The 18,258-nt window shown below is 41.7% G+C and overlaps 1 protein-coding gene across 11 annotated transcripts in view; it reads right to left on the reverse strand.

The window, feature by feature from the left end:
• eif4g3a (eukaryotic translation initiation factor 4 gamma, 3a) overlaps positions 1-18,215 on the reverse strand; it is a 44,373-nt gene extending 26,158 nt beyond the window's left edge. For 4 of the 11 annotated variants that reach the window (XM_028407336.1, XM_028407334.1, XM_028407335.1 and 1 more), the window contains exons 1-5: positions 17,619-18,215; positions 7,608-7,680; positions 4,471-4,638; positions 2,667-2,759; positions 1,504-1,536 (exon numbers count right to left, since the gene is read on the reverse strand). In XM_028407336.1, the coding sequence (XP_028263137.1) occupies positions 1,504-1,536; positions 2,667-2,759; positions 4,471-4,638; positions 7,608-7,680; positions 17,619-17,782 (531 nt within the window). In that variant the 5' untranslated portion in view covers positions 17,783-18,215. Of the gene's footprint in view, positions 1-1,503; positions 1,537-2,666; positions 2,760-2,898; positions 3,742-4,470; positions 4,639-7,607; positions 7,690-16,459; positions 16,619-17,618 lie in introns of those variants that run through there. The other 7 variants (XM_028407344.1, XM_028407337.1, XM_028407338.1 and 4 more) reach the window with 6 other exon arrangements.
• Positions 18,216-18,258: the final 43 nt, after the last annotated feature.

Genomic DNA, 18,258 nt, shown 5'->3' on the forward strand with positions numbered 1-18,258 from the left:
ATTTGCTTTCCGATTCCACTTCCGTGGTGGCACAAGAAATCTCAGCGCCACTTTGTGACAGCCAGAGCATGCACTTGTGTGAGTGAGTCTACACACACACACACACACAGACTAATGCCAGCAAACAAACCTGTTACACTTTGACACCACACTATTAATAGTCTGTTTAAAGTTTGTCCACACAGAAGCATCCAGAAGGCGAGGATGTCAGACAACGAGTTGCACATCTTGGGGTGCATGAGTGTGAATAACACATCAATCTTAAGACAGGGGCAGCTGCATGAATCATTCCAGTGTTAATCAACAAACACACAGATAACAGGAAGCTGTATGGACTCAGACATGTGTAAGACTCTAAAGCCCCCATAAGGTAATACACAAACAACATCATAAATACTGAACTGTCAGACATGAACAGATTAACATGCCCTTCATCATCTACTCACATACCTTAGGTTCACAAAGTGTCAACTGTCTAACAGGATTTGGGGTGTTACTGACACAAGTGAACAAATGAACACTGACAAACACTGAGGCAAGTCCTCACACAATTTCCTTGACAACAGACATAACACATATTGTCATCTTCCATGAAAAACCTGCAAATTTTCATATACATATAATAAACAGCCTCAGATTTTTACAGCCATTTATGTCAATCAATGATGTGTAGTTGTGAAAAACTCACCAAAACCACAAAGCTCTCACCCAACCTGCAATAAAACAACCAACTTAACAGCAGGACCTTGGTTTTTACAACTGGAACCTAACAAAACCACAGCCTCATGAGGGTGCAAAAAATTATAATAGCTATTAGGGAATAAACACCACATGAGAAAGTTCTGTATATGCACTTTGGTTGCACAACATACTGGTGCTTTTTGCTCTCACGCATTACCTTCCCGCTATTAAACTACTAATTTAGCCCCTCAGGAGAGCACTAAGCAGCATGAAAACTATTCTGACAAGTTTGTTTTTGACAAATCTGAATCCTTTAATGTCACGATATCTAGCAAATACAAGCAAAATTAACCCAGACATACAGCCTGTCCCTAGCGGCAAAGTGTATGTAAATGAATGACAAGGTTCTTTCATGTAAAGAGCCTTATAATCACACATAAAGCATCCATTTTGTAGGAGAGGCTGAGAGACTCCCCACCATAAGGACACATCCTGTGAAAAAGGAAAGTTATTTGTTCCATCACAATTCTATCCCGAATGAAATGCAGATTTTTGGAACAAGCTAAAGTCGACCTCAACAACATGACTAGTTCACAAACAGCCCTGTGCACCTGGCTGGGTATCTTGATTAACTAGCTGCACTGAAACATCTCATGACAATTAAAACCTCTTTAAAGGGTTCCAAACTGTTTTCTAATCTGAGACTATTTTTAAGTTAACAGCCCCACACACACAGCCTTTCGCCAGCAGGAACCAGCAAACTGCTTTGATGACGATGATGCAAGAGAGGGAGCAGGAGGGGCTTCAGCAGGGGTAAATTACCTGATGGGGGGTTGGTCGAGGGCCCGTAGCGAACTGGTAGGGGAGGAGGGAGAGGTCCAGCAAGGAGATTGAAGCAGTGATGGCAAAGCAGGGAGAAGAAAGGGCATAAGAGAGACACAGTATAAGATGAGCGATGGAGGCCAGTACAAAAAAAACAATAAAAAAACACAAAGCTTTTAAAGACACATGGCACATGATGCACCACCGGTCCCCAGTCACAGCATGTATTTGCAAATAATAGCAATCCTCACTCGTTCTGCCAGGTTTATGCCTGATGTGACAATGTGGATCTTAGAGCTGTCAAAGCTGTACATATTGTACTAAGAATGAAAATAACTCCCAGTATCCAATGGGGCTCTGCTTACCAAGGTAACTATGCACACACTCACTGTATGGGTGAATACAACCTGACTGAGGTCTGGTTAGCCTCCTGTGGGGCTGGGCAGGGGCGAGGCATGATTTATAACTAATGAGTCAGTAACATATTTGGGATCATTTTTACAGGGTTTTTCAGAATCTGTTAGAAAGTTTTTTTTTTTTTTTTTTAAATCTCTTGTGTTATTATATAAAAAATAAATATTAGACAGATTTACTTTGCAAATGAATTGAAAAAAAAAACAGAAATGACTACAAATCAATCAATAAATAGCTTTTTTTCTATGTTTTATGCTTCACAGGAAAACTTGCTGAACACTGAATACAACCTGAAATTTGTTGTTTTTCCTCGACTGAATTCTATAAAACAACTTATCAGCTGTTGCTTTATTGCCCCAACAACTTCTGATCTAGCATTTCATTTTCATGATTGTTTCATCTTCTAAATCACCTCACTAAGGACCAATCTGAACTCCAATGTCTTTTCTTTTGAGGGCATCATCTTTTCCTACAATTATGTGTAAAATAAGCTTTTACATGACACCAGTATGTACCTAACCACAGCACCAACAGCAGCATAACTGTTAGGGACCTCTTAGAAAACAATACGGGAGGCCTTGATAAAACATACAGTCAACAGGTGAGGTGGCCCTTGGTGGCTTCTAAACACTAGATTTCTCCTGACTCAATGAAGAGTCTGTCTTCAAACACAGTCACACTAAACCGCAAACTGTTTGGGTACTCGGAGGCAGGTGTGTTGTAAATCTAAGGACCAGAGGGAGACTCACCGGGCGACTCTGTGGCTGTGCATTCATTGGCTGTGTCTGGGGAGAATACACTAAAGGAGCGGAGCCAGCATTTTGCCCAGGGTTGTATGGAGACTGTGAAAAGGAAGAAAAGGAAAAATAGACAGGGAAGGAAGGTTGGTTATATATATAGAGAGAGCAGAAAATGTACAGCGCCCAGTCATTAGTCATTTCATTAAAACATTTCACACCAGACATCACAGCACTACCTTACTTTTGATAATGCTGGGAGAAAGTATTTTCACTTGGGCTTTATCTACGGTTCAGAGATAATTGGTACCCTCAAGGACTGTAAAACCTGTGTTCCTTTGTTCTTCTCCTGGTATAAAAGTGCAGCTACAGAGAGGTGGGTTTCAGCAGATCTGCGGCCTGTACGGTTGTGATAATTTAAGTTTGTACTGGCTGACAAGGCTATTTTTAGACAGCTGGTGAGACACTGGAGCTGCTTTAGGATGAGTCGGTGGGTCATTAGGCTATAACGGTAAAGAGGAACAACAGGATTCCTTGTAGGCACAGTCACATATTTCCAGAGAAGCTGAGTCATGGAGTCAACATGCTTGTAAGCGAAAGCAGCTGGGCAGGCACAGGTGCCAACATCACAGCCGCATCGTCACCGTCTGGTTGTGTTTATGTGTTGGTGATTAACGGGGTGACCTTTTACATAGTTACCGGTTATATCTAGGTGTTTTCCCAAATGGTAAACAAAACCATGGAATCTCACAATGTCTGGTCCTGGTTTATTTCGGTCTCTTTCTGGCACCGTCACTTGTCATTGCCCAATCCGATCTTTATCATGTGTAAATAGACCTCACTGTATTTAAAGATGAAGAAAGTTGCTGATAGATTTCTAACAAATATTTACCCAACAAAATATTTAGTCATTAATCTTTCCTCAAGCCAACCTCATTATAAAACATCTTTTCACACAATGACTTCATAAAAAAGATCAAGTCAGAAAATGACAGGTAACACTTTTTTTTCCCAAATCTGGCACCTCTAAGATAAATCAACATGTTCATACTTTAGATTGACCAAACGATAACACATTGTGACCTTACAGTGAAATAGCTGTTGTGTAAGTGATTCCTCAGTTGACATGTCTGTCAACTGAGGAATCACTTACACAACCTTAAGGAGACTGTGATAGAAATAAATTAAAAAAATAAATGATAATCTCACATTACAATGCTGCACAATGCACCAGCAGTGCGGGTGCATTTCCTCTACTAGTTGTGCAACATGCGTGCTGGGGTTGCACCCTTTAATTAAGAAGGAACTGTTTAAAGAATACTGTGGATGCATGGCTGTGGCTGTAGTGCACAGGATTTAAAGTCTTTTCATCATTTTTGGGCTTCATTTAAGATATTTTATGTTACTGTTACTAATTTCTGTGAAATCACCAAATGACTGATAAGGAAACGCAACAAGTTGCTGACAATCCTTACCACCTAGCACGTACGATTTGGCAGAAACTCTTGTCTAATGTGCTCTCTGATGTCTGCTCCCTGGGCAATCCACTGGGGTACACCCATCCATATTTACTTATTTACTTAATAGATTTGATTAACAACACAGTGAACAGAGAAATGACAAACATGAAAAGATGAAAGATGTAGTTGATGACACTTAATTTTGAGTATGAGATGGTTTTGTATAATGTTGTGATTATATGATTATACTATGGTCTGATCCACCCAGCCCTGACACACAGAAAGAAGGCAGACAAATGGAGAGACCAACAGTGAGTATGCACAAAGGATGACGGCGGCCACAGTGACAAACTCACCCCTCCGCCTGTCTCCCAGCCCTTAGGGTAGCGATATGGGGAAGCTGTGGGTACTGATACCTGAGAGAGCGCCGGAGAGTGGGCGTGACCAGGCGGGGTGCCCGCCAAATTAGGGTGTCCCTTTGTGATGTCGTGAGCAGTGTAAGGAGGGCCAGCGTGCCTGGGTACCTGCAGACAAAATGAGACATTCTTTCAGTCTGCAGACTGCTGCAGAGCGGGAACAGCGGTGGTGGGATTCCACAGGTCATTAGTCTGCCCTCCAGCTGAGGAATGTAAATTAAGCGGTCAAGCTGCAGGATTAGCCCTTGTATGTGTGCAGAGGTGAAAACCTGTGATGTGCATGACAGCTAAAGCCTGCTGCGGTTGGCTAAAGACGAGGCTCTGGCCTCTTCTGCAGCCTGCTGTGCCAGATTCTGCTGTGCAAAGATGTCTAGGCCTCATATGGCAAAAATGGGTCGAGTGATCATGTTACAATACCACTCATCTGTGACAGGGAATGCCTCGTACAATAGATACAACTGAGTCATGCCTAACAAGCCTCACTGATGTGGGCCAATGGAGTATTCAGGGTGGCCGCCACCCGCAAGCAGTATCAGGAAGGGATGAGATATGATTCGGTTCTCATCCTGTGGTGTGGCAGGATGGGCCCTGGCTGCTGCAGCTATGGGCTGGCATCACTGCAGGTGCTGCTTGTTGCTGCAGCAGGCCTGACACACCAGGGAATGAGACAGGATACTGCAGAAAGAAAGCAGTACGCAGACATTAAGGCAGAGAGGAAAACTGGGCAATCCACCTCTCCTGTTTTTTTTTTGTTTTGTTTTTTTTCCCCCTTGGCCTGTTATAAACGCTGACATGAAAAGATTTCTAATGGTTGTATATCCAAAGGTACACCAGACTTAAATCTAACAGGTATTATTTGAAAGGTTTCTATAGTATGCCCCTTTATTCTGCATCTCTATACCTTCACTGTATGGCCCACTTCCCTTAGATGACCTGGGATAACGCAACTAATCTAGCTGCTGTTGCCAGGGGAGGAGCCTGCTGTGCTTCAGGCGAGTGACTGATTCTGAGGACATACAGCGTGTTGGGAAGGGGGAGGGGAAGTAAGCTGCTATATAGAAGCTGTACATGGCAAAAAGGGAGGGGGAAAAAAGGGTACAGTAGCTATATCCACCACATAAAGAACAACCATTTCATTTCCATTATTGCAGCTTAAGACAAACTTGCAGAGTTCAGAAACCTTCAGTGTTTTGTGTGCTGTTACACTGTAGCAGATGAAGAGGCTTACAGCCTATATCTCTACACATTCCTTGTGTACTGTGTAGCTCCTACTGGCCCTCCCACATTTCAGAAATGTAATCAGTACCAGAAAAAAATGTTCTTTGTTGCTACAATTTGCTTGCACAGTCAAGGCAAAAACCACAAATCTGATAATTTCCTACAAATGGTCATAACAACAATGTTGACAGTGGCCTGTAAACTGTATTGTTAGTTTCATTTTGTGTGGAAAAAAAAAATCAATAAAGTGTGAAGCAGGGATTAAATCGATATCTACATCCTCTTACTCTGTTGTAAATGTACATTTACAAGGTGTGCATCAATAAAAAAATGGGTGTCTGAGAGGATTGGCCCTAATCAGTACCTTACAAAGTCTAGAAATCTCTCTGCTAAACCTACTCACCACCCTCCAGGTGAATGCACATTTCACTAATCAGAGGACAAGTCCACAACAGAACATTATTCTAACAGCACAGCACTCAAAAAATACAGGATCCTCAGAGGACAAGAGGATGTCAGGTTGGGTTTGTTTTTGTTCTCTGAAGGAGAGATACCGTAGGTGTGGCAGGCCACTAAGGACAAGACAACAAATGGCCCCAAAGTTCAGCCAAATCAAATTGACCTAATCTAATCTAATCATCTACCTGATATCCCTAACTCATTAAAGTGATGCTCTGGGCAGGTTAGGATAAAAAAACAGCAAGAATTATGGGCTTATTATTATGACAAAGATCTGATACAACAAATGTTAATTAACTCCTGAAGGAGTCAGAGAATGGCAGGGGTGCCCTGAGGTGAGACATTTTCACAACAGGCTTACTGTGGCCAGATAATAGCAGTATGTATTACTGACTAAGCACGCACAAATGCAGGTTTACACTGTAGATTTAAAAAACAATTGTATCATCAGGAATTGAAGGGAATTTATCTCATGTCTGTGAACTCCAGGCATCACACATCTGAAGTTATACAATATGTTAATTTTTTGTTTTGAATACATTTAAAATCAAGTGTTGATGAAGCTGCTGCTGTTGTATTTCTGCATAAAACCTTCACCAGAGCATGATTACAATGGTTTTAAAGACTGTTCTATGAAAGGAGTTCCTCATATTGTGTGCTGTTTATAGCAAAGAGGGTAGAGCAACTGAAACTACTGCTGAGAAGGATTTTTTTAACAACATATTCTTTCTCATTTAAGACAATATCGGAGGATTTCTGTCTCTGCCATAGACTTCTGTGCACCTGCTCCAAGCACTTCAGGATGGATGTTAAATAGTTCAGACAGGCACTGGTGTGTCCTGCATGAGACTTGTCATCATCGTAAACATGAAAATGAAAAATAAGCAGGCTTCAGGATTGCCTAAACTACAGGATACGATGTGTTAAGCACAGTATTTGTGGGTGTTCATTGTTTGGAGGCATTTCATTTTACTGTTCCATACAGATAATAAGTCAAGGTTGTTAAAATTAATATCACAGTTGCAATTCACCCCTCTTGACTTTGCAATGCCGATACTGTACAGCAGGAGAGCTGCTAGTATTCTGAAGGAGTAAGCTTCTAGCATCCTCATCATGTAGACAGATTAACACTCGTTGCAAAGCTTTCAAGGTAACGAGTTGTCATCTCATCACTCAAATAACTCACTTGACCTGTCTGCCTAATTCGTTGTGTGTTTAACTACGCACACTTACACATGAAAATGCTAGCAAAATACACAAGAAACTGGCTGAAAGGGAAAGGAACTTCTTCCAAGGCAATGGAAGCGTCAGTTCTTTCAGGTGCTCACTCTCTGTGCATGCAGCATACACAGGTGGATGCATGAGTGTGTTGGAAAAGTGGGTTTCATGCAATGACTCACGCTGTAGACTGCAGCGACTCCAGGCTGTGTGGGAAAAATTCGGTCGTCCAGTGATTGCTGAACCCGTGGGATTCTGGAGAGGCTGCGTTAGGGAACAAAATCAATGTGGCTGGAAGTTAAAAAGACATTTCATATTAGCCAAGAGTTGGACAGCAGCAGCAACAGGTGAGATTACGTCATATATTCAATATGCATGTAAAAGACCCAATATTGCCGATACTGTTAACTGATTGTAGTACTGATGTGACTTGTTGGACAGTCTCACACCTCCTGCTCTATCTACTTCATTCATACCAGTTCAAAATATTCAGGCTATTCCAATCCAAAGGGCTTTCCTCAAACTCCAATAGCTTGCGTAGTGTGATTCCAAAGATCCCCCAACCACACCACCCCGCCCAACATGCCCCATCTCTGAGAGTACACTATGTACCTTCACCATTTTGCAAGAGTTAAAGGGAAAATCTGAAATGGATTTCTGGGCTACTTCATGCTGGGGGACAGCCAGAGCCGAAGATTAAACAACTGACACAGCACGGGAGCAGCAAAGGTATAAACAACATTCAATATTAATTATCTTTTCTTTATGCTAGCAGCGGAGAAAAATTTCATCATGACACTTGCAAAAGCCTACAACACTTCAGGTTTTATTAGTGCTTAAGGAACTGCCCAGAAAGGAACCTGAACAGAAGATATCCTTCTTTACTTCTTCTTCTGAAACATGTAATAATGAGACTCAGTTGGGAGACATCAATCAGATATAAGGGGAGACAAAAGAGGGAATGTGTAACAGCTACACAGAGTCGTGTAGTTAGTAACCTGCTCAGGCAGTTGCCTGTGACAGACAGGCTCACACACTGCTGATCACATGGTTTAAGGGAAACCGAACGTCTGGCTTTCTTCCTTTCACCCAAATCACGCCTCCCTCTGCCCTGAGCCCTCTTCCTTTTACTCCGCTTTTTGCCTGCAGGGGCCGTCATCTCTCTCGGCCCCCTGCCAGCACTGCTACTCATAACGCAGGAGAAAGGAAGATAAAGGCAGCAAAAGAATCATTTAAAAGGAGGGCTGCAAATCAGACACACAGATGCACAGCAGGAAGTGTTATCCGTTTCATTGCTTGAGAATTTGGAAAAAACAACACACCCATCCCCTCACACACACACACAGCGTACATACACACAGAAATTAGGAGTAATTAGAGGCTCGGTCTCGACAATGATATGATAGCGTAGGTGAGGAGAACAACAACAGAAGGGAAGACACTATTTTAATTTTTTTCCTGTGCCTTAAGCAGCGGGAAAAAATATTCCCACTCGAATCTGGTATCAAAACGACTGATTTCTCAGTGATTCGCAGTTATCTCTTGTAAGCTGAAAAGTCATCTAAGAATTGCAGTGCTTTAATTATGGATCATTTTGAGCAAACAAATAGAAAAAAACATTCAGATTCAGATTTTATAAATATAAGGACTGTAAAAATGTTCTATTCGCAGACTAGGAGATATTTAGGACATCTATTTTTTTTTTCTTAATCATTTTTGGCAATTGCGCTCTGGCTACAACCCAAAAATTCCTTTATGTGAGGAAAAACTTCCAATACCACTTACAGCAATTAATCAAAAAATATTTCTTGACCCAGTTCTGCTGTGTGACGAGACAAGAGCAAGGAGGGGGTCCTAACAGAGAGAGACAACCTGATCTGTCTGCTCTGCTCGATGTGACCCTGAGCCGGCAAGGGAGAACTACAGCAACAAGTGCATTTCCCTTTGAAAGTCAGAGATGTTGTCAACATTGGCAAAGGCTGGAAAATCAATCCCAAATCAGATACGTCTGAGACATAAAAATTGACCAAAATATTTGGCAGACTAGAGATTATTTAAATGATTAAAAGAATGGATTGTGATGTGAGCTTGTGATCACAGACATCTTGAATATGTATTCCACAACTGACTTACATATCGGCAACTCAGCCAAAGACCTGATCCAGGACTACCAATAACATGCAAGACCAACACATGATAATATAACCTACAACCCTAAAACAATGCTGGGCAATCAGAAACCTATAAAACAGCCTGAACGCTTGCCTATGTGGTGCTTATTGAAGCTTCTGTTTCCTGGTGTAAAGCACAAGTTACTGTACATTTAGGTGTAAGTAAAAATGGAAGCTGACCTGATTTATCAAATTATGAGGCAATATTGCTCTGCATACATTTTTACTGTTATCAGCACACAATTTCTGAAGCCTCACCACATCACAAACCTCTTTCTTTAAAATCCATCAATCTAAAAGCCACACACCATCACTTTTTTGTTGTTAAGTTTTACAAGACTATAATGGCAGCCGGGTGTCTATGCAGCATTATATCCAGGTGATCAGGCAAAGAAAGTCCTGAGGTAAAAACGTCATTCATGTCAAGCCCTCCATGTGGGCGCCCACAGATCACCAGCCATGCTCTACTGCATGTCCAGGCCCAACCATAAATTAGATGTAAGTCACTTGTTTGAGCTCCATTAATTTTCTGCACTGGGGAAGGAGGGCAAGCACAATGTCAATTTAAAGACTTACAACATGGGCAGCCGCTTTAGATGAAGATGAAAAATCACCTACAAGAGCCTCCTGATCAGAACTACACCAGCTTGAGTGATTCACTCTTGACCCTTGCTGAGACTGAAAGAAATGCAGCAGTCAGATAAAGATACATAATCCTAAATCATCTGTGTAAGTGTAAATGTTAATTACATAAATTACACAATTCCATCTGTAAAATAAAGACAAACAAATGTATTGTAATGTATTAAAAACAATGTAAAAATGTGTAATTTGTGGCCTTGTAACTGTGTAATCCTGAACAAAACCTGTTTAAATGGACTTCTAATCATGACTACCATTCTTACAGAGGTGCAGAAACAGTTAAAAGCATAGTTCATAGTAAAATAGTAATGGATCAGATTGATAACTCTTATTTGAGGAGATCATAAAGTTGCTCCAACCTCCTTGTCCCCCAACCCCACAGTGACCTGTAAGCCTCATTTAGGAAGGAAAAGCTGCTGCGGCTCCTACTTCATCATGAGCTTACTGTAAAGCCACTTAAGTGCTGAGTGTGTGTGTGTGAGAGAGAAAGGGGAAGACGGCCTTTAGAAATAGCAGGGGTATGATCAAGGGGATGATACAGCTCAATAAACTGTAATCTGCTATAAGTGAATAAATGAACAAATCAGAGCTGTAAAAGTTAACAACCACCGTTCTAAATAAATCATGTGGAAAAGAGGAAAGAGAGGGTCATAGTGAGAGCCCAGTGCTGCTTTTGCTGACTTAGCTAATCTGTAGATGAATATCACATAAATGTAGGAGTACTGCCTCCGCTGCAATATAACCACACATCCGAAATCTCCACGTCACGGCACACATGTCACACAGCCCAAAAGGAAACCTGCCACGAGCCATTTAACTGATACAAACTACCTGGAAATCTCAGTGCAGAGGGCTTAAAGTGGAGGTACAGGAAGTGAGTGGAGACAGCCCAGATGGTGCAGATACAAACCCTCCTTCTCCCTGCTGGCTCACTGGCCACTCTCTCTCTCTCACACACACACACACACACAGTATTGGATAAAAACGAAGCTTGCAAAGCTCTCACTGCCTGCCTGCTGCTGCTGAGACTGCTCTTTCACTAACACAGTATGAACAATAGGTGGTAGGATGGTGGATTCAACTCTAACAAACCAAATCTTAAGCAACAATAGTCCTGGATGCCGATAGCACAGGCAGAGACTCTATTTGTTTTTAGCTTGAAATAAAAGGGTGCAGGCTGCCAACTTGCTCTTCTAAGAAAGGCGGAGCAACAAAATGTAAATACAACAATAAAACAACCATTAAATGCTCATTCACAGACAGAGGATTCAGCACTTAATCCTGATGAAGACATGATGATGAGAAAAGTCAAAAGGTTTAATCAATATTGGCTGATTATATATTGAGAGCACAGAGAAAGTTTGACCTAATTACTGATGAATGGTGAACTAAAGACTCAGATATTGTACTTTTTTTTAAAGAAGGAACATAATTGTTTTCAATAGTAGCTCTACATCATGAATTCCACTCTGTGGCCAAAGATTAACGGTGTGTTGTCCATCTCTGAAATGCTGCCAGTCAGCCTTAAAAAATGTGAAGAATACAGCCCTGACTTACTGTTACTTAGTAACCTTAGTGGACAAAGCATAAGCTAGCAGGTATTTTCTCAATCTTTACACACAACTTCCTGGGAAAATATTTAATCAGAATCAGAATCAGAAATACTGTATTGATCCCAGGGGGAAATTGCTTTCATTCCAGGTGCTCCATGTATACTCAAAAAAGACAGGTTAGAAATATAAATAAGGTAAAGTAGTAAGCGTAAAATAAAACCTAATAAATTCTAAACATTAATAAACATTCAAATTATAATTATTAATGGCATGTATGATATTATGAAATCCATAAGCAGGCAACCTGTCCTGAGTGTACCCTGCCTCTTGCCCAATAAGAGCTACTGTTTACATTTCTTCAATACACTGTTTACATTTCTTATTCAAGGGACTAATATTAAGGCTTAGAGTAATGCTTGTTTAAGGGACTTTACCTATTTTTTAAATAAGCCAGAAAGTCAGCCACTGCCAGGTTGGCAATGGCTGGAGCTACCACAGGCTTCAAAGCTGCTCACCTATGGGTCACATCACTGAGGATTCACCTACATTTATAGGTATATTTATGTGTGATCCATACGACGAAAAAAAAAAGAAATACACAGCCCTGCCTCTTCCAATGGACCCCTATGGGACTTCATTTCATAAGAAAAATATGTACAATGGTCAATGTGAAAAGAACTAATTGTTTTTTAATCTGTTAGAATTGTGCCACATACACATAAGACGTTAATTTAAAAGTCTCAGTTTGCCATAAAACTGTTAAAGTATGAGCCTGAAAATATGTAATTAAAAAGCAAAAATGGCCGCATAACAACCAGACTCATTTTCTGTTGTTTTAATACCTCTTCTCTTGTTGTGAGATCATTTCTGACAGCCATGTTGGTGTTGGTAACAGAGTGTACAAACAAAGCGGTGAAACTTCATCTCATTGTATTGACTCAGTGCATATAAGCCGAAGTCTTTATTCTAATTTGCATATAAGAACTCCTATTATGTACGACAATAACATCTCAGCACGGCTAACTGTGGCAGAGGGGGTTGCTGAACATGAGTTGTTTATACTAAAATCTTCCAGGAAATAAAGTATTTAAGTGTTTGTCTGCCTGGGAATTCTAACACTGCTGGAATGCTGCTTTTGCATCTTGCTCTGACACTAATATTAACAATGCACTGACAAAAAGTCTAGCATCACTTGCTGACAAGTGCACATGAACATTCTCAACTTTATCAGCAACCTCTCAGCATCACTGCGTGGGTGGGATAGCTCAACCAAACACTGTGAATTCTAAGTATAACAAGAATTCTCAAAAGCACTGAACCCATTAAAAAACATCATTAAGCTAATTTCCTGATCTATTTTAAACACTTTTCTAGAGTAAATGCAGGAAAAAAACACCTCAGCATTGTGCACTTTAAATGTAGATTACAAAACTGGCAGAGAAGTGACAGGATGTCTTCTTCAACAGGCCACTCCCTCTCTGGAAAGTACAGTCCTGCATGCTGGCTCATAACAACTCAGCAGTTTATTTATAACATCCCACAGTGAGTATGCTCATGGGAATATCTTCTCATGCAGGCTGCACACACCTGTCCTGAAATACAGGAGTACTGTGTTGTGTGACCTACCAGCTGAGTACATACATTACGTAGCAGTCCTGCATAACTGACAGCGAGCCTGCCCGGCTGGCTCAGTGGTTACATTAAAACTTCACGGCTCTTTGTCCAAGCAAGACCAGCAAAGTTGTGTGAGTGAGAAAAAGCCTTTTCAGAGAGAGAGATGAAAGTACCACACAGCTGAGGGGGTGCACGAGGAAAAGAGAGAAGGGGGAGAAAAATGGGGAGTAGCCCTCAGTTTTCTCAGCTGGGCCAACAGTGGGGTGAGGTGAGCTGTGGGGGGATGGAAGGAAATGAGGGAGGGCCGAGGGAGGCTGGGTGACCTGGGCCTTTGTTGGCAGATGGTGGGAAGCGCCACCTTGGCCTCTCTCTCTGAATGCTAAGCAGCAGTGCTATTGTCTGCCAAGTGCAGCAGCAGACGCATGCGCTGGGCGTCTCTCTGGCAACCAGGAACAGAAACAAACTGCCAAACCCCCCCCCCTCCAGCCGCCCTGACAACTACTCGCACACAGCACACAACTCTCTTCATATAACCCCACACTGCATTGCATTTCAGGGCTCCGCAAAACACACAGCAACATCCTCCATGTGGGAATTCCCAAACACCAGGAGTCCAGGCCAGACGGACAGTAACATGTTCCCACACTGCTGACCTCAAAGGCCCATGCAGAGTGAGAGGTCAGACTAGAGGCAACAGTCAGATGGGCTGCTTTCATATAAACATGAAAATAAAATGCTGACAAAAAGAGCGGGGACCTGGAAGTCAGATGGAGATCCCAGTACAAATCAGCTTATTTTTATTTTCATTGTCCTAATTTACCGTTGGTAGAATTTATTCTTACCACCTACTGCACAAATGGTAATGCAGTGTGCGAATAAATCATACTTACTATACAGAAGGCAGCTGACATTCAACAGAATTCAAAAGTGGCACAAAATACAGACCTCTAGATACACACTGACAACAACACCACAACACAACACAGATAGGGCAACAAGTACCACAAACAACACCACAACTGGTTCCAGAGGATCCAAAACAGTGATGGTCCTTGCTGGGAAACATTTTGTCTTGTAACATCTTAAGTTAATGAAGTCTGCTACTTGGCAGTGGTGCAGGAAATGAGTTCAATACCCAATACAAAAAAACTACACAGTCATCCCCATAAGACCCAAAACATCAGTCATTTTTCACACAAGACCTGAAAAAGAACCTGATCCAACAAATGAAACTGAAATGTTTCACTTTGTATTTATTCAAGAAAAAGATCCAATACGACATATATGCGAGTGGCAAAAAGTATGTGAACCTTTGCTTTTAGTATCACCAGTGACCCCAGCTGCTATCTGAGCTGTTTCCTCAGGTGCTTCCACAACATTTTAGTTGGAATAAAGTCACAACTTTAACTGGACCATTTCAAAATGTTAAATTTGCTCCTTTTTAACCACCGTTTTTAAAACTTCTTTGACCTTTGACTTGAGCTCACAGACTGATGTCTGACATTTTCTTGTCAAATTCGCTGGTATAATTCAGAATTCGTTGGTCCATCAATGCTGACAAGTCCTGGTTAACCACTGAACTCTGAACTGTAACAGTCACTCAGACACTGTACACTCATACTGGTACGTTCATGTCATGCTCTTTACTGTATGTAAAGGTTTTTATACAATAGTAAATATGTTCTTTAGATACAACTCAGGGATTTAAATGCTGTCTAGGTATTTAGGTATTTATTATATATATTTCTATTTCTTATTTCAATTATCTTTTCTTCTATTTGTCTGTAACAAACAAGAATTTCCCCCTCGGGGAAAAAATAAAGTAATTTCTGATTCTGATTCTGATTAATCCTGGTTTAGATGCAGAAAAAGACCCAAACCATGATGCTACCACCACCATGTTTAACAGATGGGATAGGTTCATATGATAGAATGCATGGGGCCTCTCATTTCAGCAAGATAATTCTATTCTGGTCTCATCTGTCAAATATTTTCCCAGCGGCCCGCTGGTTTGTCCACATGAGCTTTAGCAAACTGCAGACAGGCAGCAGTGTTCTTTAATGGAGAGCAGTGTCTATGCCGTGCACACATGCTTATTCAATGTTCTTCTTTCTTCTATTTGTACATGATCTTTCTATCTCTGGATTTGTGGAGTCCAATTACTTTAGAGATGCAACCTTTTCATCCTTTTGAGGTCCTGTTTTTATAAAGGTCCTCAGAAATGTCCTTTAATTATGTCATTTTACATTTCCACATGGTGAAGATCAGACTTGGAGAGATCATTGTTGGGCCCCTCACTGACATCTTCCACTGGTTGAAAACACCTCTGAAGAGATGGACTTTAATTTAGCCTTCAAATGAACTGGTAATCCTTGGGGTTCACATAGCTTCGCCACTTACATATATATGATATTGGATCATATTCCTGAATAAAATAAATGTTCCATATGTTTGAATGGCTTGTCCTTTTCCACTGGCAGAACCTGTGTGAAAATTGGCTGATGATGTTGGTCGTATTTGTACAGAAAAATAGAAAAATTCTAATGAGATCACAAACCTTCTGTATATGCAATGAACGTGTCAAATCAATCATGTTTTCTTAATTTGCCGTGTTTAGTTCATTTGCTTATTAATCTGCAGGCAGCTCTTGTGTTGGATATTTAGTAATGAATTAAATTCAACCCCAACTCCTGGATACAGTGACTGAAATCTAGTAATGATTTTAAAAAAGAACAAGAAAGTGTACCACTATTATGCTCTTTTTTTGTATTCATCTGCCTTAAACCCAGTCTCCATTCAGTAAACAAAGTGAGTGCACTTCCATGCCCATAACATACACTTAAAAATAGGTTAAGCAAATGTAACATTTCGAAAGCCTTGTGACTCAAAAAAGGACATAACACATCAAATAAAGATCCAATTATCCTCTATGTTGAGTAGGTTTACTCATCTAATTCACAATCAAAATCATCACACCACACCGAAAACAAGAGAGAGAGAGAGAGAGAGAGAGAGAGGGCTTCATACTGCCACCTGCTACAACCAGCTACTTACTGCCCCTTACAAATGTCAGAAACACAGGGCGGCTGTGATCCTGGGCGGCAGGAAATCAGGTTGAGACATCACACCCCAAAGCTAAGCCACAACAGAAGCTGTCAGACCACAACAGACACATCGCTCTGTGCCACTGGCAGGCAGGAGGCATCAACTTAATCCTCTCTCACACACTACTGACACCATGCTGTAAATAAAGCAGGAGGTGACATAACCACAGTGACTTCACTACGCCAAAAAGTGGGCTAGACTAGTACTGGGTCATTGCTGAGTAAACTCAAAGGTAAAAGGTGTACTGTATGCAAGGGCACTGATAACACAGGCTAATGATAAGAACACCTGAAAGCAGAATATATTACAAGATTACTACAAATCAGAAACAGCTCTTAGTGTGCAGCCAGTATAGCCGGAGATGTCATTTACTGTCAGCTACTTTCTATTTTTCTTTGCACCTGAGAGCTCAGATCTGGGACTGACAGGCCTGTCAAGCTGCCCCCTCCTCTTTAAAAGCTGATCTAATGTGAAATGGAAAAGTAGGCGCAATCCCTTCAAACTGGGCCTTGCATTAGCATTAATATTAGCACCAATGCACTATAAAGCCACAGGTCGTCACCCTGAAATGGACGGAGCTCTGCGGCGCTGCATCCATTGCATTGACCTGTGCACTTGTTAGCCACACAGAGGCTATACTCTCAGAAGCTAGCTGGCACAGTACGACAACTAGGCTAATGCACCTTGCTAGTCAACAACCAGAACTGAACAAAGCCGGTAACCCGGTATGGTAAGCCTGTTAGCTTACCTACAACAAATAATGCAACCTTGTCCCTCATTTATATTTATTGTCTACTATTTACAGTTGGCAAATATGATTAACTGCACATGCTAATAGAGGCAGCGGCGTGTGGTCAACTCCCAAAAATCAAGCTGACATCTGTTAGCTTTGACAACCGGCTTCATAAGCTAACATTAGCACGCTTAGCTAGCTAATTGTCCCCTCCCCTCCCAGCTCCCTCCAAACGAAACCATCATCCCTCCATCCAGACTCTTAATATCTATCACTACTAAAAACCCCGGCGTGTGTTAGTGTCAATAAGGGAAAGTTAAATGCACAAAAAAAGCCCAAACAGTTGCATAATGTTACCCATGTTTAAAAGGATACTGAGGTGGCGGTACAGCGCCCGGCTGAGGAGCTGTCGGGGCTCCCGGCGGCAGAGACACGGAGGTCAGGGTAGCCCGCAGTTGGCTCGACGGAGAGGGGCCACTTCCAGGTCCGCTAACTGCGACAGCGGCGGGTTTGGGGACCACTTTCGGTGGCAAACTCATTGCAAAAAAATCAACAAATAAAAACAATACCTTAATAAATACTGATACAAACAACGCCTAGCTTGCATGCATAGCAAGCGTAGCAGATTCTTGAAGCAGGCCCCAAATCCCTTTAACGAACTGGGATAACGAAGCTCGAATAGCAACACAAACGTCTTTTTTCATGGAAAGTCGCTGTTCGGATCAGCGGTGCTATTCATGGGGACGGTGGGAGGTTTAGCCTCCCTCGCCCGTCCGGAACCTCTGCGGATCCGGCTCGGTTCGTTTATTTCAAACGAAATAATCGCCGCGATCTTCAACCTCCCTCGGCGATCTACCTTTTCTTCTGAGCAAGTATGTTTTCTATCATTTTTTTCTCACAGAGATGAGAGACTTCGCCAACATGGCGTTGCGGCCGCTTCCAGCAGTCCGGGCAGGACAGATGATTCGGCAATTCTCGGCCAGTTACGGAATCGCTCGGCTGATCAGCCAACCTT

This window comes from Parambassis ranga, chromosome 5, assembly GCF_900634625.1.
Source record: "Parambassis ranga chromosome 5, fParRan2.1, whole genome shotgun sequence".
Classification (NCBI taxonomy): domain Eukaryota; kingdom Metazoa; phylum Chordata; class Actinopteri; family Ambassidae; genus Parambassis; species Parambassis ranga.